Source organism: Candoia aspera, chromosome 7, assembly GCF_035149785.1.
Source record: "Candoia aspera isolate rCanAsp1 chromosome 7, rCanAsp1.hap2, whole genome shotgun sequence".
NCBI classification, from domain to species: Eukaryota; Metazoa; Chordata; class Lepidosauria; order Squamata; family Boidae; genus Candoia; species Candoia aspera.
This window is the reverse complement of record NC_086159.1, coordinates 7,880,956-7,903,694: the sequence shown is the minus strand read 5'-3', so window position 1 is coordinate 7,903,694 and position 22,739 is coordinate 7,880,956. Positions and strand designations below refer to the sequence as shown.

The window sequence follows — 22,739 nt, the reverse complement described above, 5'->3', positions numbered from 1 at the left end:
ATATAATCAAGACGTGAAACTCAAGGTTGGGTTCAACCTTGTTACCAAGTTAACCCACATTCTAGATTCACACACGAGACGGAACTAAAAAAAGCCAAGTATCCTGAGATTGTACAACACACTAAGCTACAAGAAGACCTAAGCGCAGTGTTTGACTGTTTTTCATGAAGCCAGCTGAAAGTTGTCTATGGAAATCTGAATTTTAACACCGGGACCTCAAGCTACGATTTATCGTTTTTTAAAAAATAGGAGTTCTATTTTACGGGAATGCTTTTGAGCAGAGAGTATAAATTAGGGGAATGCTGGAATGCTAACTGCTCCCTTGGGTTTACATTTTCCCACTTATCTAGCACAAGATTAGGTCTTTGTGGTGTAAGCCAGCCTCCTTTTTCTTGCGGTTAATAACAGTGCAATACAGGGCCAATTTTTTTGCCTTTGAAATTGATTTCTGAGTCTGAAAAGTGAACTAGAATTAAATGCAGATGGGACTCTCACTCCGTTCCCTTCCACCCTTCATAGGTGGATAGCAAACCCACCATAGATTGTTCTGCAGTCGTGTTGGATTCATGTATGTCCATATACTCAGGTGACCAAAACTCAGCTGCAAACATCCAGGTGGCCTCTAGAGGACAATACAATCACAGGTTTCTGTTTCTCTATGATGCCATCTAGTGGCTGCCTGAATTTTTACAGCCTGGATCTCATCAACCTCATATACATGTCCATACATTGGACCACATATGTAACATCTGTATGTGATGGGAAGAACAGACATCAGTCTTCAGTTCTCCTGTGCAACCATGAAATCAATCTCTGTGTGTGTGTGTGTGTGTGTGTTGTCCTTTCTGCCTATCTTGGATTTATCCATCAGCCACTGAAGGGTTCAGTGTTGGGCCAAAGCTGCATTTCCTGTCCAAAGATGTTGGTCACTCCTAGATTGGAAGGTCAACCTGTGGACAGATCTGTCCATACTTTTAACTGCTTACAGGCTATGTTGCTCCCTCCAATAACCATCACAGCTGGTGGGTGTCAACAGGATTCTAGTAAAACAGAACAGTTAAATTAGGAAGCCCCATCGGTGGGCCTGGGAGAATCCTTTGGAAGAGGAAAGCGCTGTGTGGCTGGATGGCCGCAGTGCTGGGAATGTCACACATCAGCCTAGTAGAACAAAGTTCTCTTGTGTAAATACCCAGTAATGAATTACAAAGGAAGGGAGGGTTGAGGTCAGGCCTCAGGAGGACTTCACAACCTGGTATCTTCCAGATGTGCTGGACCTCTGGAATTACAGCAACCCAACCTATCTGAAGAGCTTCCGAGGGGAAAAGGCAGGCTGGGGCCCTCCTAACTTTTCAGGACCCACATGATGCTCATGGCAACCAAGGTTGGCTTTGGCCAATGCACTGGATGAGGTATTGGTGACTCAGTGGTGTGAGCAAGAAGAAAAAAAATGAATTAGAAACTCAAGAGAATTTGCTTTAATCGGGACCTGCATGTAATGCAAACAACCTTTTCCCCTTACATTTTTGGTAAGAATCCTAAGTCCCACTTAGCAGAAGTTTTTTGGTGGGAAACTGAGAAGAAGAGAGAGAGAGAGGGGAGGACAGGGAAAGAAAGGATGAATGCAGTGCAGCTTCAAGAACTGGAGAATAGACCACTTTTGTATGACAGAGTACAGTGGACAGTCCCATCTGGGAAGGTCAGGAGGCTGGGCTGAGGCCCACTCCCTGGCCGCCTCTTCTGGCCCTCCCCTCACTTTCTCCGGCCGATCTGTGCCATCAGCTGAGCGTTAGTGGCGGCTTTTGCCCTTAGGTTCTTGGCCTTGGCGATGTTAAAGAGGATGTTCATGAGATTGGTTGGGACGTCCAAGGAAAGGGTAAACTTAGTGCGTCGGTCATTCTTGGCTTGGCTGTGCGATGCTTTCCCTTTCCCCTGGGCGAGGGATACATAGCGGGTGACGGCTGGGAATGTCCTTTTCTCCTTCTGTGCCTTGAGGTCCTCAAAGGAGGCGGTGTCTTCACCCTCCAGAGGGATCATGAAGGTCCTCTTCTCCAGGGCAGAGTTCTCGCCAAGGAGGTCTTGCTTGGCCTGGGAGAGAGCAGAGTTGAGGCAGCTGAAGATGGACTCGGCATTGTGCAACTTGAAGGACAGGCCCATCTTAGCCCTGGAGAGAACCAGGAGAAGGAGCAGAAGTCTTGATGGGGTCATGGTATCACGTAGCCTGTGCCACCAGAGAAGGAGAGAAGGTTTATGAACATGGGGCGTGGGGAGGATCCCAGGCAAATTGCTAGAGATGCTGAGTCCAAGCATGGACTGGTTTGGCCCCGTAGGCTGGACTAAGCTAAAATCAGGTTTGGACAGCATGTAACAAGAGGTCGTCATCTTAAGCTGGTCTATGAGTTATTTGTAAGGGCTATGTAGCACTTGGGGGGTGCTGCAGATGTAACACTGGCCTCAAACCTCTTACAGGAGCGGGGTCTTTTCCCGGGACCACACCTCTGCAGCTGCCACGTGATCCTGGAAAGAGGGACAACAGCTTTAAGGGCTGCAGCCCCCCTCTCTTTCCCTCCAGTGCACTTTTTGGAGACCGCATCCCAAGCATCACACGTCCCTCTTGTTTTCTTGGGCACTAACTCAGCAATTACGTTTTTCGAACCAGGTTTAGACGTGTGGCAAGAACTCAGCCAGAAAGTAGAGTTTGTTTTTCCCCAAGCAGATCCTTCCTAGATGGCTGAGGACTGCCAGTGCCTGCATTCCCCAGAATGATGGGTCTTGTGGTTTGTTTATTTCCTAAGGCTTCCGCACCGCTGAATTCCCAAAGGCTCTGAAGCAGCTAACAGAATGCCTCAGGTATATTAAAACCACCTTTGGGAATTCAGCAGTCCAGAAGCCTTTGGAAATAAACATCAACTGATGTGCCTTCAGCAGCATCGCGTGGCTTAAGATAAACTTCCAGGTCCCCCCCAGTGTTCCCAAACAGGTAGGTCTTGCATCCCTCTGGAAGGCCAATAAATTGGAAGAGGATCTGAGTATTTGGGGATCAGTTTTACATAGAAGGGATCCATCATCAAGATTGCTCCCTTCTATGCAATGATCTCCTCCTGGTTCCTGGACATCTGGCGAACCACATGCTGGGTGAGGCTAGACCAGGGTTTAAGCCCATTAAGGTCTGCATTTTGGAACAGATGCCCAGTTCAATCATTTTTTTCCATTCTGTTTGCACGTTCATATGGTCAATCTTGGATTTAACTTTTCGTCTTCCAAGATTGCTCCCAAGATCTGGGGGAGATTTTTTTTCCATCATCAGGCCAAGACAGTAAACCCATGTGAATAAACAGGATGCATTTGTTAGGGGTCCATTCAGCCCATAGTCATACGAAATGAAAGCAACTGTTGCAGTTCAGACAGTGACTTAAAAAGCAGGTTTTTAAAGAAAAGTAATAAGAAAAATAATTTAGCATAGTGACAAAGCTTCCTTTTAAGTGGTTCCATTATCGTAAGTGGGATGCTGGTACATCTTGGGATTGCAGAAAATGTGGAGGAGGAATGGAATGTGATGTTCTCAAATGTTCCGAATTAAAAAAATAATTAATTCCTTCTTTGAGTGTTCAATCAACCATTTGCAGTTATTGGGCGCCATCTCGTGGCTTTAATCCAACACTGCAAGTCAATTCAATGGGCCATTCAGAAAACATTGTAGGAAAACATTGTTAGTTTATGATGGCAAAAAATCAGGAGTCTGGTAGCATCTTTTCCTGTTAACAGATTTTATTAAAAGGCAGAAGCTTTCATGCCTTGTAATAAAACTGTTAGTTGGAAAAGATGGTATCACACTCATTCAGAAAACAGTACTTCATATGTGTGAGGTGAAAGGTGAAAGGTCCCCTGTGCAAGCACCAGGTCATGTCTGACCCTTTGGGGGGACACCACTTTCATGATGTTTTCTTGGCAGACGATAGCAGGGTGGTTTGCCATTGCCTTCCCCACACTTCAAACGTATGGTGTATATGTATATGTATGTATATTTAATATGTATGGTGAGGCATGTCGAAGTAAACGAAAAAGAAATCAAATGCTGATGTAGAATGGGGCTTTCTAATAACATCTGTGAAGATGCTGCAATTGATCACAAGCTGAAGATGAGCCAGCAATGTGAAGTGGCTATAGAAAAGGCAAATGCAGTTTTAGGTGCATCAACCAAACTATAATTTCCACATCACAGGATGTTCCACTACATTCTGCATTGTTCAGACCCCACTGTGAGCATGGAAGTGAATTCTGGGCATTGCCCTTTAAGAAAGATTCATTCAGGAAAATTGGAACTGATCTAGAGAAGAGCAATGAGGCTGTTTAGGGAGGTGGGAACTCAGGCTTGTAAGGGCAGACCAGGAGCCTTGGGAACATTCAGCCTTGAAGAATGAGAACTGAGTGGGAAGAGGATGGTCCCTCTCAGGTGATTTAAAGCAGAAAACCAGGGTCTATTCTCTTGCACCAGAATGCAGGAGATGGAATCATGGGTATAAGTTGCAGGAAAACTAGTTTGACATTGAAGCCAGCATCCTACAGAGATGACACACTTTCCTTCCCTGAAAGCACAGCTAAACCACCATTGGTCAAAGATAGATTAATTTGGATTCCTCCACTGAGTAGAAGGTTGGACTTGATGACCTCAAGGCTGCTGTCCAGCTCCACGTTTCATGTTTAACCCAATTGTTGTATTATATGAAGGGTGTGGCTAAGCAAGAACTCAAGGGTTTCTCCCTTGATCAAGAGTCCCCTGTTGGGGGAGATGGGCGGTGATATAAGTTAATCAATCAATCAATCAATCAAATAAAGGGTTTCCCTGGCCAGATGCTGATATTTAAGCATGTTGTATGAACATAGCTGTTGAGACCTTACCCATAAAGGTAAATTGAGTTGGACTCTTGAAAAAGGCTTTTGAGTAACAAGGAAGAGAACCTCATGTTTTAGGCAAAAATGTTAGGGATACTTGAAAAAGGATGCACCAGGTCATGGTTGAAGGGTTTCAAACAGTGTTTCTCAACCTCAGCAACTTTAAGATGTGTGGACTTCAACTCCCAGAATTCCCCAGTCAGCATGCTGCCTGGGGAATGCTGGGAGTTGAAGTCCACACATCTTAAAGTTGCTGAGGTTGAGAAACACTGGTTTAAACTCATGCATAGATTTGGGGTTCCATAGCATGGGAAAATTGGACAGGGAAGAATTTTCTCCTGCTTTCATCCAATAAAGCTGACTGAAAGAAAATTTGAAACAAAACAAAGCGTGGTTTCCTCACAGTACAGAATTCCTCTGTGGAATTCATTCCTGCAAGATGTTGTGATGACCATTAATTTGGATGGCTTTAAAGGGAGGTGGAATAAATTCCTGGAGGACAGGTCTATCAAGGGATGTTGGTCTTGAAGACTCCATGTTACACCCAGTGGGGAGCATCATGCTTCCAAGCATCAGTTGCAGGAGAACAACGGTGGAAAAGAGGTCTAACCTCTTGTGAGCATCTCACAGGCATCAAGCAGGGAGAAACCAAATGCTGGACTAGGATGGGCCTGGCTTGATCGAACAGGGCTGTTCTTAGGTTCCCTGGACTTCATTCCCACAAGACATGGTGGCGGTCGTTATCTTAGGTGGCTTTTAACTAGAGATGGGATAAATTCATGGAGGACAGGTCTATCGATGGCCATCAGCCTTGAAGACTCCATGCTACCTCCAGGTGGGGGGGCATTGTGTTTCCAAACATCAGCTGCAGAAGAACAACAGTGGAAGAGAGGTGGGTCTCCATCTCCTGCTTGAGAGCATCTTGCAGGTATTAATTAGGGAGAAACCAAATGCTGGCCTAGGATGGGCCTTGGCCTGTCCCAGCAGGTCTGTTTTGATATTCCGTAAATTTATATCCCCCTTAATGCCAGCCGCCTAGAAGGGTTATTAGAGGAAGGAGACCTGGGCTGGTAAGATCATCATGACCACTGGTAGGTGGCAAAGAATTAGAGGTTTCCATGTGTCTCTGCTGCCATCTAGTGGTCATTGACTTTCTTGGGCCTGAATCCTGTTGCATGACAACTCCCATAACACTTGGCCAGCATGGGTGTTGGCTGTGCTGGCTGGGGGTGATGGGAGATGTAGCCCACCCCACCCCGGTGGGTGTTGAGCTACAAAAGGCAGCCTTAAATAGTGTAAGGGTCAGTGGGGCTCCCTCTAAGTCGAGTGCAACAGCTTTGGATGTGATGAGACCCCAGTCATGGTTCAGCATTTTCTGCAACTTGGAGACAGGCTTAAAAGTCGGGGGGGGGGGACTCCCCACTTTAAGTTGTAACCATTATTATGGAGTGAAATGTGAGGTCTGCACACCCCAATTAGAAACACCATTGATGCAATTAGATTTTTTTTTTTAAAAAAGCAGGTATGCAGACTCTCATTCCCACCCCAGTCCAAACAGCCCAAGCACCTGCTATGTTCCTTAGTTAAAAAGAATTATTTTAAATAAAGGAGAAGCTATTTTAAACCATAAGCTATTTTAAAGAAAGGAGAAGCTATTTTAAATTCAAGGAGGAGCCATACAGTAGATGAACAATGTTGAGGGCAGGGATGTCTGCAGGGAGGGGGCAGAAAAGTCAAGATGGCGCCACAACCATGCAAGACGCCAGCCTTGACCATGCAGCTGGAGCCCCACCCATTTTTACATGCGATGTACATAAAAACGGGTGGGGCTCCAGTTGCATGATCACGACTGGCATCTTACATGGTTGTGGTGCCATCTTGACTTTTCTGCCCCCCTCCCCCTACAGAATCCCCTACTTGGGGCTGTAGCAAAGTTCTTTGTTTGCAAGCATGCCCACCGGCCCAGAAAAAAACCAACAACACTGAATACCGAGCACACTGGGAGTGCTGAAGCAGTAGTGGTGGGGAATAACATCACCCATTTGCCTCCTGGAAAAATTATGGCTTTGGCTGTGCCTGGGTGGTGCAGCAGTTGGGTATTGACCTGCAATCAAGGAGACATGAGTTCAAATCCCCTTCAACCACAGACGTCCTCTGGATTACTTTGAGCCCATTACTTTCCTCCCTCCCAGCCTACTTCACAGGGTTGTGGTGGAGCAGACCAAACTTATTTAATTATTCTATTTACTGATTAAAAAATGATATGCCACCTACCCATTAGACTCTAGGTAGCTGGCAAAAATGAGGGAAGGGGCAGCCTGACGTAAATCACCCTGAGTTCCTGGAGGAAAGTAAATAAAATTGAACAAACCCAGGCTTGTCAGAATGGTGGAACGCGCACTGTCCATTAGGAACTCACGTGCAACCGAAAGTAGAAGAATTTGCAGTGCAAAGTTATGATGCGTATTGGGATGCCCATGGATGTCCATCGGACAGAGATGCTATAATAATGGATTTCTGTCCTTGGCGTGGGGTTGGTCTAGATGACCTCCAAGACCCCTCCCAACCCGTCCATCCTAAGATTCTAAATTAGGAAGTAAGTTACTTTTGAGAGTCCCTGGGGCAAGAGGTCAACATTCAAACTGTGCCCTTTAGGGTGGGAGCTTCTGCCATCACCTCCCAGGGCATGGAAAATCACGGGTCCTTCCACATGGAAGATAGCCACCGGGCTTGTCTTCCTCCACTTCCAAGACTCATTTGCCTCATTTTCAAAAAAGGAAAATTGGGGTTTTGAGGGCAGTGAGGGAGAAGAAGGCTAGGAGTCTTAAAACGAAAGAGAATGCAGGTAGTCCTCGATTTACGATCATTTGTTAGCGACTGTTCGAAGTTATGACAGTGCTGAAAAAGGCAACTTAAGACCGGTCCTTGCACTTACAATCATCACAGCATCACCACGGTCACATGATCAAAATTTGGGCACTTGGCAACTGGCATTGATGACAGTTGCAGCATCTTGGGATCACATGATCGCCATTTGCAACCTTCCCAACCAGCTTCCGACAAGCAAAATCAGTGGGAGAAGCCAGATTTACTTAACAACCGTGGCAAAAAAGGTTGTAAAATCAGGTGTGACTCACTTAACGACTGCCTTGCTTGGCAACAGAAGTTCGGGTCTCAGTTGTGGTTGTAAGTCGAGGACCATTTTCCCCTCCAAAGGTGCTAATTTTTCATTCCTTCTATGCCAGAGGCCCCAAACTGAACAAGCTTCATGCCATATAGCTGGGGGTCACAAAATACGACACTGCAGCAAGATTCAACAGAAGGGAAAGGGCCGAAATCGAGGAAACTTAGATATAAAATGCAATAAAAAAACAGAATGTGTCAGGTTGGTGCGTTGACCACTCTTATTTTAACACCAGTTTGAGGAGATGGGAACTCCAAGACAGAGATTGTGCCAACCCACTTTTCCTGGGTACAGAATTAACCTATTTCTTGGTTTGTACAAAACTGGGAGCTGTAAACTGCCTGAATGGATTGAGTTTGTAAAAGATGTTCAGCAACAGGCTGCCTAATAAAGGTTGAAACCCACCAAGATCAGGATCTGGTGTAAGAACAACTGGTGGGCCTTTAATGGACCTGGTGGAGAATCTGTTGCTGATGCATTCTGAGGATTCGGAGTGTGCGAAGTGATGTTGCAACTTGGTGCAAGCCACAGGCATTGAAACTGAATTTGAAGTGTTACATAGCTGGGATTTCTTCACTACTAGCTGGACTCTGCATAGTCTAAACCAGAGTTTCTCAACCTTGGCCGCTTGAAGATGGCTGGGGAATTCTGGAAGTTGAAGTCCACCCATCTTCAAGCAGCCAAGGTTGAGAAACATTGGTCTAAACTCATCAAAGGGGCAAATAGAAGCATTTAAGCAAAATAGATTTCATATTTTGGTCTCAACTACGTTTACTTACTACGTTATTGTTTAAACTTCTCCCTCAACAGAGTAATGGATGTGCGCATGAAGTGCTTTTGGTCTCATTGGTCTTCTGCTCAATCTAGATTTCTCCTTCCTGACTTCCCTGCACCCTTGTGGGTTTGTGAATCTTACCGTTTCTTTTGTGAACCCCCCCCAATATAATTTTAATGCTTTTTAAATCTCTGCTCTACACTCCTCACTCAAGCATAAACTGATGCAAGGAAAACAGAAGACATTTGTTTGTTAAGAAAAATAGAAGCATTCTCAGAAAAACCCTTCCTTCCTTCCCACCCTTTCATCTCTCCTTCCTTCCCTCCCTTCCCTGTTTCCATCTCTCCTTCCTTCCCTGTTTTCATCTCTCCTTCCCTCCCTTCCATCCCTCCCTCCTTCCTCTCAAAAGTAGTGTCACCAAACGCACAAAAAGTAGCACTTTGCCATTTAAAACTAGACACGCTACCTATATATTGAAGCAATCCAAGCACTACTACTGTAGGAGATATACCACGCCCAGATACGGGTGCTTTTAAAGTTTCCATGGCTAATCGCCTCTGAAGCGTCTCTTCCCCTGCACCACCCTTCATCCTGAAAACCCATCTCAGCTTGTAGCAGTGTTTCCAGTGTGCTTTAAAAAACAGGCTTTGTTTCTACTACCAAACAGCTTCACTGGAAAAAATAAAAATAAAATCAACGAAGAGCTTGCTGTACTTTAACAATGGACCCTTTGAATAATAAAAGTTTCCTAAGGCCCAGCTGGCTTCAAAAGGCGGGTGAAGTGTCATCCTCCGTGAATGAAGACGTTTTAAAATAATTGTGAGTCTTGAAGGTGTTACTGGTGTGGCTGTAACTGCTTCATCTCTGAAGAAGGGTACTGTTTGCAGGGCCTTTCCCTGCTTGGTTCTCAGCTGGGCACACACAAGTCTTGGCATCACTGTCTTTCCTACCGTGTTCCCCGTGATGTTGCCTTCGTCCCCTCCCAGCCCATAAGTGAGAGAGGCTTCGGGCACCCACAGCTGTCCTGGCGATAAAGGAGCTTTGCCCCCCTTATTCCCACAGTGCCATCCATCTGAGAGCATCTCTGGGGTGCAAAGTCTCTTGGGCTGATCTCCTGTTGCCGGGGAGGGTGGGCAGGGAATGGGCAGGGACCATGGACAGAGACATCTCCTACCCTTTGAGTTTTCTGCCAACTGAAGGGCAGGGGAGGACCTTCCATCGGCTATGGGGGAGGCCCAGAGGATTTGAACCTGATCAGCAACTTTCAAGACATTTTCCACTTACTCTCCTCCTGCTCTGCAAGATTCTTCTCCGCCACATCCCTCTCTTCCCCGTTCACAAACCAGAGACTTATTTACAGGGGAACTGAGAAAGTTTCAACCAAAACCTGCTTTCAAGCTTAAAGATTTGACAGAGAAGGGAATTCAGTCAATTGAAGCAGAACCCCAAGGCTTCGCCGTCAACTGCATTCTTTGAAAACTGGATGAAGACCAAGAAGAGGGGTGAAAAGGGAAAACAGAAATAGAGCTGCCAAGTCCTCCTTAGCTGAGGGAGCCCCACCTTCATCAAAGCAGACCCTGGCATGGCCCTCCACAGGCTAGCTTTGGACTGCTTTGAATGCCAGGGAGATAGTTGGCACCAACCGGCTGTTTTAACCTGTCGGGCAAATGTCATGAAAGAGAAAACAAGAAGGGTCTTTGGACAAACTGTCCCCGTGTCCATCTGTCTGTCTTTCCTGACCTATTGTAGTTAACAGAGACTGTTTAACCAGCTCTTTTTTTTTTTGCACTCCCCCCTCCCCTAGATCTATTTTAGGCAGAAGCAAGGCTGTCCTATCTCATGGATGTCTTCATAAATCTAGCTTTTGCTTCAAATCTAACGAACGTTGCTAGCGTCCATTGCCGGCTGAGCTATGCCCAGCCAACTATCTTATGGGTGTCGTCTCTTTAATAAGCCTTCTACTGCTTAATTGCTCTGTATTCTTTTTGCCCTCTGTAGATGCTCAGGAGCACATCTAATGAGGATGCTGCTGAATGAAACCTCCCACAGAGATCCTGTTTTATGCCAGCCTTTCAGACCACCTTCTTCAGCTACCTTAAAAATAATAATCACATGTACATGCACAGAGAGAGATTCCTTTAAGACGCCACTATTGACTTGATTCTTAGAATTAATTTAAAGGACCAAAAACATCTTAGGGAAAAAGGAGAAGATATCATGCTTCCCAACCCGTTTCTGATGCAGTTGCAAAACTCTTTGGATGTTGAGGAAGCACAATCTAGCAACAGGGTCTCTGGAGCAAGCTTCTCCCTGCAACAGGTTTGAAACCGGTTTGGGGCAGGAAAAGTGGGTTCAAGGATGCGCCTTCCAATATTTATCAATCTAACTCTAACCTGTCCTTTTGACCCACTGCTTGGACTATTGTCTTCAGACATTGGCAGTATGTTCTGGCCCAATCTAGGCATAACAGAGTCAAAAATAATTCTCTCCCCCCACCCCACTTCCCCTTACACCTCCTTATTTTGGCAAAACAGGGTTCATGCCACTAGTTCCTCCCTGACAATTTCTGAAGCATCTTTGAAAGTCTTCTCTGTCCCTTCCACTGCACAGCCTGCCTATTTCAGAAGATTAACGTGGCAGCGCATATTGCAAATCAAAGTCCACATCTGCAGACTGCAAGCGAAGCCCCATCCATCCGTTTTGCAACTCCAGAGCACAGAGAAAGTAAGTTGGAGTTCTTCTGACATCCTCTATTTAAATTTGCTTCCAGTTAATTTAACTTCTACACCTTCCTTACCTGCCTCATAGCTCCGTTATCTATTCAGACTTCTTCTACCATCACTACTACTATTATTAGGCAAAGTTCCCCCATTCATTTTCCCTAGAAAAGCAAGTAAGCAAAAAACACATACCTGAGGCTGTCTTGGGAAGCCAAGGCACATCTGCTGCCTCACTAGCTGGCGAAGCTGGTCTTTTAGGGCGAGATAGGAAGCATCACAGGTGCTGTGAACTTTATTTCTCTCCCTTCCCTTGGACTGTTTTTAAAGAAACTGGCAATATTCTCCTTTTGTATTCTCTATGGAAACACCTCCTCTCCTGTCTTCTCCTCCCCCCCCCTGGATTTTTCTCATATATATATATATATATATATATATATATATATATATATATATATATATATATATATATATATGGGGGGGTGGAGAGACAGAGAGAGGAAGTGATATGTTAATGGCTTTAAAACGTAAATCCAAAGAGATTGAGCTTTTTTACTAAGACAGAGACTTCTTGGAATGAAATGATACAGGCTGGTAACGTCACAGAGAAGAGATGCCAGACAGATGTGTTTTTTTAGGATGGGAGGGAAGGTTATTACAACACTATCTTTGGTACCACCTAAATTTATCTGTATTTCTTCTCTCTTTTTCTCCTTGCCCAGAGTCCTACAAGGTTTAACCAACAGGGTCAAGAGATCAGATACTTTTTTCCTAGAATGCAGGATTTGGGGGTTTCTTAAACCAATAAAATACAAAGGCTGGATTCACACAACATCCTTAACCCAGATTAACACCTTTTCTGATGTCACACACTGTACTGAAACTTAAATTAGCCAAACGGAGCAAGTTTGCATTTGTTAAGCTGAAAGAAAAAAAAAAGAAACTAACTAACTAACATTAAACTAATCTACCAAGCCAGGAACATCCATGGTGTGTGTGTGTGTAAAAAACAAGATGGCAGCTTTGGTCATGCAATCACAGCTGCCACCTTGACTTTTCTGAACAGCCTCCTGAACCAAGCATAGCAAGTTGTGTGAATGCAGTTTCTTGGCTTGTAGTACCTGACCTGGTTGAACATGTTGTGTGAATATGAGCAAAGTCTTTAAACTTATGACAGGCATTGGGAATATGGATGGTGCACCAGCAAGGAGTGGCTTAGCAGATCCAAGTGGTTTGAATGAGAAGGATTTCTGGATCATTCCAGTTAGGGTTTAGGCCACTTGCCTTGATCTTCGTGGAGGTTGGTCTTTGCCAGGAGGGACAGTGTGAGTGTGATCTTGATGATTCTTCAGGGATCATCTGAGATCATCTACCACAAAGAACTCCTGGAGACCTTACATGCGTTAGATATGGATTTGTGACAAACACTTTTGGAATGGCTCCACTCATCCCCAAAATGGTTTGCAGAAGGGGTCAATGCAGTCAAGATGGCTTTGATGACATGGTTGTGGCTGCCAGCTTGAATGTTTTGACCCCCGGCTCCTGCAGACATCCCTGCCTGGCTGTCTCTACGAGGTGGTCTGGGAGATTTCTGGTACTCATGCTATGAGGTCCTACAAAGGTCTGTATCATATTTATTTATTTATTATCCCACCTTTATTTTGGTCAGCTCAAGGTGACATACATACCTAATGGTTCTGCCTCCTATTTTCTCTACCACCACTATCCCAAGTGGATTGGGCCAAGAGAATGGGACTGGCCTGAGGGAAGATTAGAACTTAGGACCCCAAGAATGAGGGCTTAGCTGAAGTTGCTTCTAGAGCCATGTCTGCATTAGAAGCAAAGAGGTCCTCTCTGATATGAAGTGCCCTAGAGTTCCACATTCATCTCTTCTTGGATAGGGATGGCCTTGCTACTGTAATCCAAGCTTTGGCAACATTTTGTATAGATTACTGCAATGTTTTGTTTCTGGGGTGGCCCTTGAAGACAGTTTAGATGCTTCACTTCATGCAAATAGTGGAGCACATTTCCTGAATGGAGCTCAAGGGGATGGACCTTCATTATAGAATCTGCCCTGATTCCCATTTTGCTTCTGGGCCTGATTCATGGTGCTGGTATTGAGCTTCAGGGCTTAGGGTCACAGTATCTAAAGCGAAGTTTCATCTCTAACATTCTTATTCCCATCCTAAGACCAGCCTTGGTTCTAGTCCAGCTTCTTAAGCATGATGACATAATGGCTCTTAAGGTGCATTTTATTGGCTTACACTTTAATTTGTATCCTTTTATCTTATTTGCATTTTTCAGTTCTTTAGAATGTTATTTGTTGCTTTTAATATGTTGGCAGCTACTCTGTGGAAACCTGGTTTTAAAGGTCAAGGAAAGAAGAGGTAGACTTATTTCCCGTTATATCCAAAGGTAGGACAAGAGCCAATGTGTGGAAGCTTTACCAAGAGAGATCCAAGCTCAAAATGAGGAGGAATTTCCTGTTGTGAGCTATGAAGCAATGGAACATCTGCCTCCTAAGTGGTGGGTGCTCCATCTCTGGAGGTCTTCAAGCTAAGCTTGTTCAGCCCTTTGGGTTGAGTATTCCTGCCCTGAGCAGGAATTGGACTAGAAAGAGTTGGACTAGAAGACCTCCAAGGTCCCTTCCAACCCATTCTGCATAGGTCCCAAGGGTGGGACAAGAATGAGTGGATGGAAGCTTTCCAGAGGGAGATCCAAACTCAACCAAAGGAGGAACGCCTTGACTGGGAGGGTCACAAAGCAACAGACAGCTGCTGCTTGGAGTCACCGAGGCTCCATCACTGGAGGTTTTCAAGACAAGCTTGTTCAACCCTTTGATTGGGAGGGTCTGAGGATTTCTCCTCTAGGCACGGGGTTGGACTAGAAGACCTCCATGGTCCATTCCAACCTTAGGATTCTATGATTTTATGATTCTATTCTCCATAGCATCCAATGGCAGGACAAGAACCAACAGTGGAAGTTGAACAGAGAGAGATCCCAATTCAAAATAAGAAGGAATTTCCTGCTACAAAGCAATGGAACAGCTGCCTCCTGGAGTCATGGAGGCTCCGTCTGTGGAGGTCTTCAAACAAAGGTGAGACAGCCCTTTGCCGTAGGCTGATGCTCTAACCACTACCCCATCCTGCCCCACCCATCACTCGGAAGCCTGGCTCTAGGTGTGCAGTTCTGGCTAGTGGTGTCTGCTGCTTCTGTCTGTTGGCCACCAAGTACAGCTCAAGGTATTGTTCTTGGATCCCAGAGATGGTGTCATGTTCACTGTTTCAATGTAGTTTATACATCGTAATGTTTCACATGCCATGGCACTGATGCATGTTTCTGTTTGGGAGGGAGCTGCTGTGAAACCTTGTACCAAGCTCTATATGTGAAATCAGTACAATGGAATGTGTTTGGGTTATGTTCTCTGTTCAAGGACTTTTCCCGCAGGCCACCAGAAACCGTTAGGAGCGATTGTGAACTGGAGAAGATTCTACAGGGGGAGGGATTTCATTTGCACCGAGGGTTTTTAGTTTGAATTTGGTGCGCTTTCATCATTCTCAGCTTTCTCTGTGATCCTGCACACTATTCTTTAATAAATCAGATATCTTTGAATTCCTGCTCATGAGTCTGATAGTGTTTTAGAATAGGCAATCATTACATAAAGCTGAGAATCACCAAAGTTGTACCGTTAGCTCCCACCAAGATTAGTTTCTTGCGAGGGAAAATAGTTAATGATGGCTGAGTCCAAGCTCACGACTGGGGGACTTGAGGAGATGGCTAGCTTGATGCCTGAGTCGATGGTCAAGAGTGGAGAACTGAGCCTCACCCCAGAACCTTCAGACTCCCAGGAGGAATCGAGTTCCAATTCTGATGGGGAGGAAACTGACAATGGGGAAGAGCCAGAGCAACCGGCACCCAGCGAATTGCTCGCAGAGTTGATCACCTTGGATGAAGTAGGGGAACCCCAGCCAGGGACATCGGGGGCATCCTGGAAGTATCGGTTCCCACTAACCCCAGACAAGGAATCTACTATGGTGTCAACAGACAGAAAGCCAAACACGTGAGGGAGGGAGGACTCTCAAACCCCTGAGAGACTAAGAGTGATGGAAGCCAAAATAGAATTGATAGAGTACATGCTAAAAAACCTGTCTCTGTCACTGGAGGGGCAGGGGAGGCGCGGAGGAGATCCCCACTTCCCGCAACCATCCCCCATCCTCCCATCCTCCCATCCGGACTGCCAGCAGAGCGGGGCCGGAGACAGCTCCGGGATGAATCTCCACCCCGCAGGGCTCGATCACCAGTGTCCCCACCCCAAAGAGGGAAAGCTACTGTAACCTGGGGCCCAACCACTCAAGTGGCTGCTGATTCCACTCCAACCGGAGTGGGGGTGAGAGACTTTTCTGTCAAATTTGATGGGGATCCAACAAAGTTATCTTTCTTTTTAACTAATGCTAAAAGTTATATGAGGCAGTTTGGAGCATGCTTCCCTTCCGAAGAGGCTAAGATAACTGCCACTGCCACCAAGTTGAAGGGCCAAGCGGCTGACTGGTATGTTCAATTGTGATGCTGACTCCCCTGCACTTGATTATTTCGATGATTTCATGTGGGAGTTAAAGCTGCATTTTGAAGATCCTCTGGCCAAGGCAAGAGCTAAGAAGGCGCTGAAGGATCTTACCCAGGGGTTGGAAGGGCAGCGATCGCCACACCGCGCCCTGACTTACCCCAATTAGAAGGCTTGCCTGCTCAATACTAAGAATTTGCTGACGTGTTTGGGGAGATAGAAGCAGATCAGTTACCCACCCCCCCACTGGAAAACTGACTGTGCAATAGAGTTAGTCCGTAATGCTCAATTGCCCAAGCCAAAAATTTATCCAATGACTCAGAAGGAGCTTGAGGCATTACGGGACTTCATTGACAAAAATCTGTCAAGGGGGTTTATTGAACCTGCAAATTCCCCAGTTTGGGCCCTGTGCTATTCCGGGAAAAGAAAGATGGCACGCTTCGACTCTGTACGGACTATCGAGGGTTAAATTCCATCGCTGTTGTCAACAAGTACCCTCTCCCTCTCATGAAGGACATGTTAGCTCATTTGTCAATGGGCAAGATTTTCTCCAAGCTCGATCTTCGCAAAGCCTATTTCCGCATTCGCATAAGAGCTGGGGATGAGTGGAAAACTGCTTTTAATTGCCCACTAGGATTGTTTCAGTACAAAGTCCTCCCTTTTGGGTTAGCAGGGGCACCCAGAGTCTTCATGCAGTTGATTAATGAAGTTTTACATGATCATTTGTTTAAAGGGGTTCCGGTTTACTTAGATGATGTTCTCATTTACATTGAAACTGAGGAGGAACACGAACGCCTCCTCAAACAGGTGTTACGCAAACTTAGGCCAAACCCTACGCCAAACTTTCGAAATGTGAATTTCACAAAACCCAGCTTGATTATCTGGGCTATCGAGTGTCTGACAAGGGTATAGAAATGGACCCTGCAAAAATTCAGGTGATTCTAAGTTGGGAATGTCCCCGCACCCGGAGGCAATTACAAAGTTTCCTAGGGTTCAGTAACTATTATCGCCAGTTTACCCAGGGATTCGCTGAGATTGCCTTGCCCCTCACTGATTTACTCCGTACCAAGGGCTTGGGGGAGACACACAAAGTAAAAAACCCTGGGGCAGTGCTGAATTGGACGACTGAATGCCAGGCAGCATCTGAAAAGTTGAAAACCCTTTTCACTGCTGAGCCTATTCTACAGCACCCTGATCCTGAACGCCCCTTTGTGGTCCAAGTTGATGCTTCTGACTCCTCTATTGGGGCTATTTTGTTACAGAGGGATTCTGAAAATCACTTAAAACCCTGCGCTTATCTGTCCAGGAAATTTTCTGAAACCGAATGTCGTTGGCATGTTTGGGAAAAAGAGGCATTTGCTGTAAAAGCCACTTTGGAAACCTGGCATCACCTCCTTGAAAGCGCTAAATGCCCTTTCGAGGTTTGGACCAATCACAGTAATTTAGAAGCCCTCCGCACCCCCCGGTGTCTCAGCCCTAAACAAATTTGCTGGGCTCAATTTTTCTGTCGCTTTAATTTCCAGTTGAAATTTATCCTGGGAAAGAAAAATTTTCTGGCCGATGCTTTGTCACATTTACCTCAGGACCTTGACCCAGTGGCAGATGTGGTTGGGACTGTTCTCACTGAACCACAACTGGGCTTGGTTGCTGTCACTCGGAGCCAGACCCATGCACAGGCAACCCCGCCCCCAGCACAGCCTGGGAGGCGAAAAGTGCAAGTTCCTTGTCAATTACAGAAGGACTTTCTCCAGGCACTGAAATCTGACACTTGGTTGCTAGCTAATAGAGACAATGTTTCTTTTGAAAACGGTCTGGCGTGGGTGGAACATCGCCTTTATGTGCCTGAAACGTTGAGGGCTGCTGTTTTGCAGCGTTCCCATGATGATAAACTTGCTGGATACTTTGGTTTTGTTAAAACCTTGCATTTGGTTCGCCACCAATTTTGGTGGCCAACCTTGAGACATGACATAAAAGATTATGTTACTTCCTGTCATGTTTGTGCCATGTCAAAACATAAAGGAGGGAAACCACAGGGGCTTTTACAGCCAGTGGCCAGTCCTTCCCATCCCTGGGACGAGATTTCTATGGATTTGATTGTGGATCTTCCTCCCAGTCAGAAGAAAACTGTAATTTGGGTTGTAAAAGATTTTTTCTCCAAGCAAGCGCATTTCATTCCATGTGCATCCATCCCGTCAGCCCCACAACTGGCTCACCTATTTCTCCTCCATATCTACTGCCTCCACGGTAGCCCCTCCCATTTGGTCAGTGACCACGGGACACAGTTTACTTCCCAGTTTTGGAAATCATTTTTAAAATTGATTGGCACCAAACAAGCACTATCCACATCATCCCATCCTCAGACTGATGGTTCTACTGAGATTTTAAACTCCACTCTTGAACAGTTTCTAAGAGCATACATTAACTACCATCAGGACAATTGGGTGGACTTATTGCCTTCTACTGAAGTTGCTTACAACAACGATGTGCATCAAAGTACCGGACAAACCCCTTTTCGCGTGGCTTCTGGTCACAACTTTGTTTCCATCCCTGAACTGCCACAGCCCCCTTCCCAAACAAGTTCTACATCTGACTGGGCTGTTAAACTGTCTGATTCCTGGCCAGTGATTCAACAAGCTTTAGCTGACGCCCAGGCTGCTTACAAGTCTCAAGCTGATAAGCATCGCTCTTTACAATACGACTTCAAAGTTGGGGATCAGGTGTATCTATCTACTAAATTTATCAAATCACCTCAACCCTCTAAAAAACTTGCTCCCAAATTCATTGGTCCTTTTCCTATTGTTGGTCTTGTCAATCCAGTTACTGTTAAATTGGAACTGCCTCACAATTTGAAATGCTTGCACCCTGTTTTCCATTGCAGCTTGCTTAAGCCTATGCACCACTCACCACGTTGGCACCCTCAACCTCCTCCTCCTGCTCCAATTATGATTGATGGCCAACAACACTTTGAAGTCAAGGACATCGTTGATTCTCGCAAGCTTCGAGGCACCCTTCAGTATCTGGTCTGATGGAAACACTTTCCTCATCCTGAATGGGTGTCTGCCCACCATGTTCATGCTCCTGATTTAGTTCGCCATTTCCACCTTGCTTACCCTTTGAAGCCTGCTGCTTAATGTATTCTTTATTTTGGGGGGGCAGTATGTCATGTTCACTGTTTCAATGTAGTTTATACATCATAACGTTTCACATGCCATGGCGCTGACGTGCCTTTTTGTTTGGGAGGGAGCTGCTGTGAAACCTTGTACCAAGCTCTGTATGTGAAATCAGTACAATGGAATGTGTTTGGGTTATCTGTTCAAGGCCTTTTCCTGCAGATCATCAGAAGCTGTTAGGAGCACCTGGGATTGTGAACTCAGGAAGATTCTATGGGGGGAGGGATCTCATTTGCACCGAGGGTTTTTAGTTTGAATTTGGTGTGCTTTCATCATTCTCAGCTTTCTCTGTGATCCTGCACACTATTCTTTAATAAATCAGATATCTTTGAATTCCTGCTCATGAGTCTGATAGTGTTTTAGAATAGGCAACCATTACAGATGGAGGCATGGGGTGTGCCCACACAGCACTGGGCAGTGAGAAGCCCCTCAGCTGCTTTTGTGATGACATATCTCTGTGCCAGGATGCCTGCTGTGAAGGGACCAGAGAACAAGAACATAGGATGTTTGTTTTCTTTAGAAAAAGAAAGGGGGAGGAGTCACACCTCACCCCATCTATTCCCCTTCCCCCCCAATAAACCCTAACTGGAATCAGCCATGGAGGAAGGAGGAGGACCACTGCAACACTGTGCCCCTCACTTCCAATGCCCTGATCTGGCCCAGAAGGACACCATGATTGAGAAGATCAGACTATTCAGCAATCAAAGACAGCTGGGAAGGATGCCCTGCCCCCATTCCAGTCCCACCACAAGTCACCAAGTGCAATCAATGCTTCTTGGTACTGTGTCCAAGTGTGTAACCTGATTGGAACAGACCAAGATAATCCATTTCTTCCAGGTTCCTCTGAAGCTGCAACTCCTTCCCTAAAAAGAGAAGGTTGGAAAACAGTCAAACTTTGTCCAACATTGTTGGGTTCAGTGAGGGCTTCTTGAGAAGATGGATCACCACCACCTTAAGGGCAGGCAGAACCACCCCTTCGCTCCAGGATGAACTCCCTTCTGGTTGGATCCAGCCATAAGTCAGCTCCTGGGAGGTCTCGACCAGTAAGGAAAACCAAAGCACATGTGACGTCAGACCCAGTCCACCTCCTTGGGATCACCAGGCTCAAACGCTTCCCAGCTGACCAGACCAGGCCAACCTCAGCCAACTCAACAGGACTGGCAAGGCTGGAGTCCAGCTCGGGGTGGATCTGAGTGGTTTTATCTGACAGAGACCTCCAGTAATCTTCACAGACACCTTCAAGTGATCTTCCAACCTATTCATCCCTAAGAGAGATTGGGTTACCTCAAACAGGGCCCCTGGGCAGCAATCTGTGGACTCCATAAGAATGGAAGGACAAAGACCTTTTGTCACTCCCCTCACCCAAGTCCTTAAGACTTTTATTTGTGTCAGGTGGAATTCGTTTTTCCTTTTCCTCCTGTGGCATTCCAGGTGCCACTTCTGTCACTTCATCTCCTCAAGTTCATCTCCAGGGGATCCACACAAGCGCAATCTGATCCAAGGCCACTGCCACCCTCTTATCCCAAGCAGTCACTAACGCCCCAGTCCAACCATGGTCCAGATCCTCAGGAACCTCCCCAAGGGCCCTCTGAAACCAAATAGGGTCCACCAGGCACCTGGGATGGACCAATCGTATGGGTCTACCTCATTGGGGTAGGGAGCTGGCCTGTAGAGCTCCAAAGCATTCCAAGAGAGATCTGTCCATGGCTTTTGGGGGGAACAAATACTCATGTCCAACTCCCAACATCACCACTGCTTCCAGACGAAAACCAGATCTAAGGTGTGACCCACAGTGTACATCATGGCTTTGCTGATGTGGGTCACATCCATGGTGATCATGGTGGCCACCAACACCTGAGCTGTTTCAGACTCTGTGCAGAGGGAAAGTAGGTTGAAATCTCCCAGAACCTCAAATCTGGGAAACTCCACTGCCAATCCAGCCTTGGCATCAAGCAGCTTGGCCTGGGAGGCCAGAACAGGAACAGAATCCCATCTATTCCCTACAGCCCAATGTCGCAAATCAAGTTCATAAGTTATAATGCAATGGTACAAACCTGTCTGGGCTGGAGCGCCAGGGCTGAAAAACCTATTTTGATTTCAGGGCAGCAGGTAGCAAAAACGGCTTGGAAAACAACACCAAGCAAAGGTGATCTTTGCTTCATTCAGTGGAAGAGTGAAAATGGTTTTATGAAGGCCAAGCCAGGGAGGGTTTGAGGCCAAGCCGCAGCTCCTTCATCTCATCACCCGAAGTCTGGAGGGTTTCTCACAGCCTAATTAAGCCCCACAGAACAAATTGATCAGGCTGTTTGCTAATTCTCTCCCACTCCCGATTAATGTGGAGAGTCAGCTAAGTGGGCAGTAATGAGAAAGGAGAGGTCGCAAGAGGGAAGCGTCTAACCTTTCACAAAATCTCACTTATCTTTTTCAGTGGGGGATCGAAAGCTGAAATATATGAGAACTATGAAGCCAGGGAACAGCTTGCTGGGGTCTGTCTGGGAGGGTCTCTGAGGATTCCTGCCCTGAGCAGGGGGATAGACTAGAAGACCTCCAGGGTCCCTTCCAACCTGATGATTTAGGGAGTCTGTGAAAGAGATACCATGAAACCTCATTTTAAGCAGGATGGTGGTGGTGGTTTGCTGTCTGTTAAGGGAAAAAGTCTTTGAATCAGGCATCGCAGGGATTGAGGAAATGCGTGTGATTACGTTAACAGTTAAGTGAGGTCGCTTGCAGTGAACAACAAAATTGGTGTCAGGGGATGATTAATGATGTCCTCAGGCCAGTGTGCCCAATGATGTAAAGGGTGCCATTTGCATCATTTGTATAATGACATCGTTACACACTTGAGGTGAACAGCAGGAAGAAGTAGGCCTGCCGTGTGCAACATCTGTTGCATCAGGATCCCAGTAAAATGAGATTTCATCACTTTGCCCCAATGCCCAAGCAGGCCTGTCATTTCCCATCAAGAAAAAGTGGAGCCGCCTTTCCTGGCTGGGGAATTCTGGGAGTTGAAGTCCACAAGTCTTACAGCTGCCAAATTTGAGAAAAGCTGCTCTACAGCACATTCCCTTTCATCCAGTTGAAGGAAGGTGGAGTGGGGAAGAAATGCCAGAGAATTTCTGTAAGGTCTCTAGTCCTCATGGAGCCTCAAGATCAAGGAAGGGTGCTCTAAGAGAGGTGGGGAACCCCCTGGGGCATCCATGAGGGGGCTTCAAAACCTGGTCATGCTAAACTTGGGATGTTACCGTCCTTGAATGAAGGGTGGGTGTGGCCAAGGCTTATATGGTGGCCTCACCTGTGCATCAAATCCCTTCTCTCTTTTTAGGTGAGTCTGCAAGCCATGTAAAACGAGGTGGGCTTCAATTGCAGCAGGAGTGTCTGTAGGGTATGGTCAAAAAAGTCAAGGTGGGGGCCACGATGCTGTGATCAAAGCGCCGCTTGGTTT

At 46.1% G+C, this 22,739-nt stretch overlaps 2 protein-coding genes across 2 annotated transcripts in view; both read right to left on the bottom strand.

Moving 5' to 3' along the window:
- The window catches only part of GDI2 (GDP dissociation inhibitor 2), a 229,920-nt gene that overhangs the window by 161,738 nt on the left and 45,443 nt on the right, over positions 1 to 22,739 (bottom strand). The gene's annotated exons all lie outside the window — the stretch shown is intronic.
- On the bottom strand, positions 1,583 to 5,624 carry UCN3 (urocortin 3). The gene is made up of 2 exons (XM_063308456.1): positions 5,501 to 5,624; positions 1,583 to 2,218 (listed from the first exon to the last, which is right to left on the bottom strand). Exon 2 carries the CDS (start codon positions 2,203 to 2,205, stop codon positions 1,750 to 1,752), a length of 456 nt encoding a protein of 151 aa, XP_063164526.1. The 5' UTR covers positions 2,206 to 2,218; positions 5,501 to 5,624; the 3' UTR covers positions 1,583 to 1,749.

What these genes read in the sequence shown, in the direction of transcription:
- UCN3 (XM_063308456.1), bottom strand. Translation starts at nt 2,205, where the DNA reads ATGACCCCATCAAGACTTCTGCTCCTTCTCCTGGTTCTCTCCAGGGCT.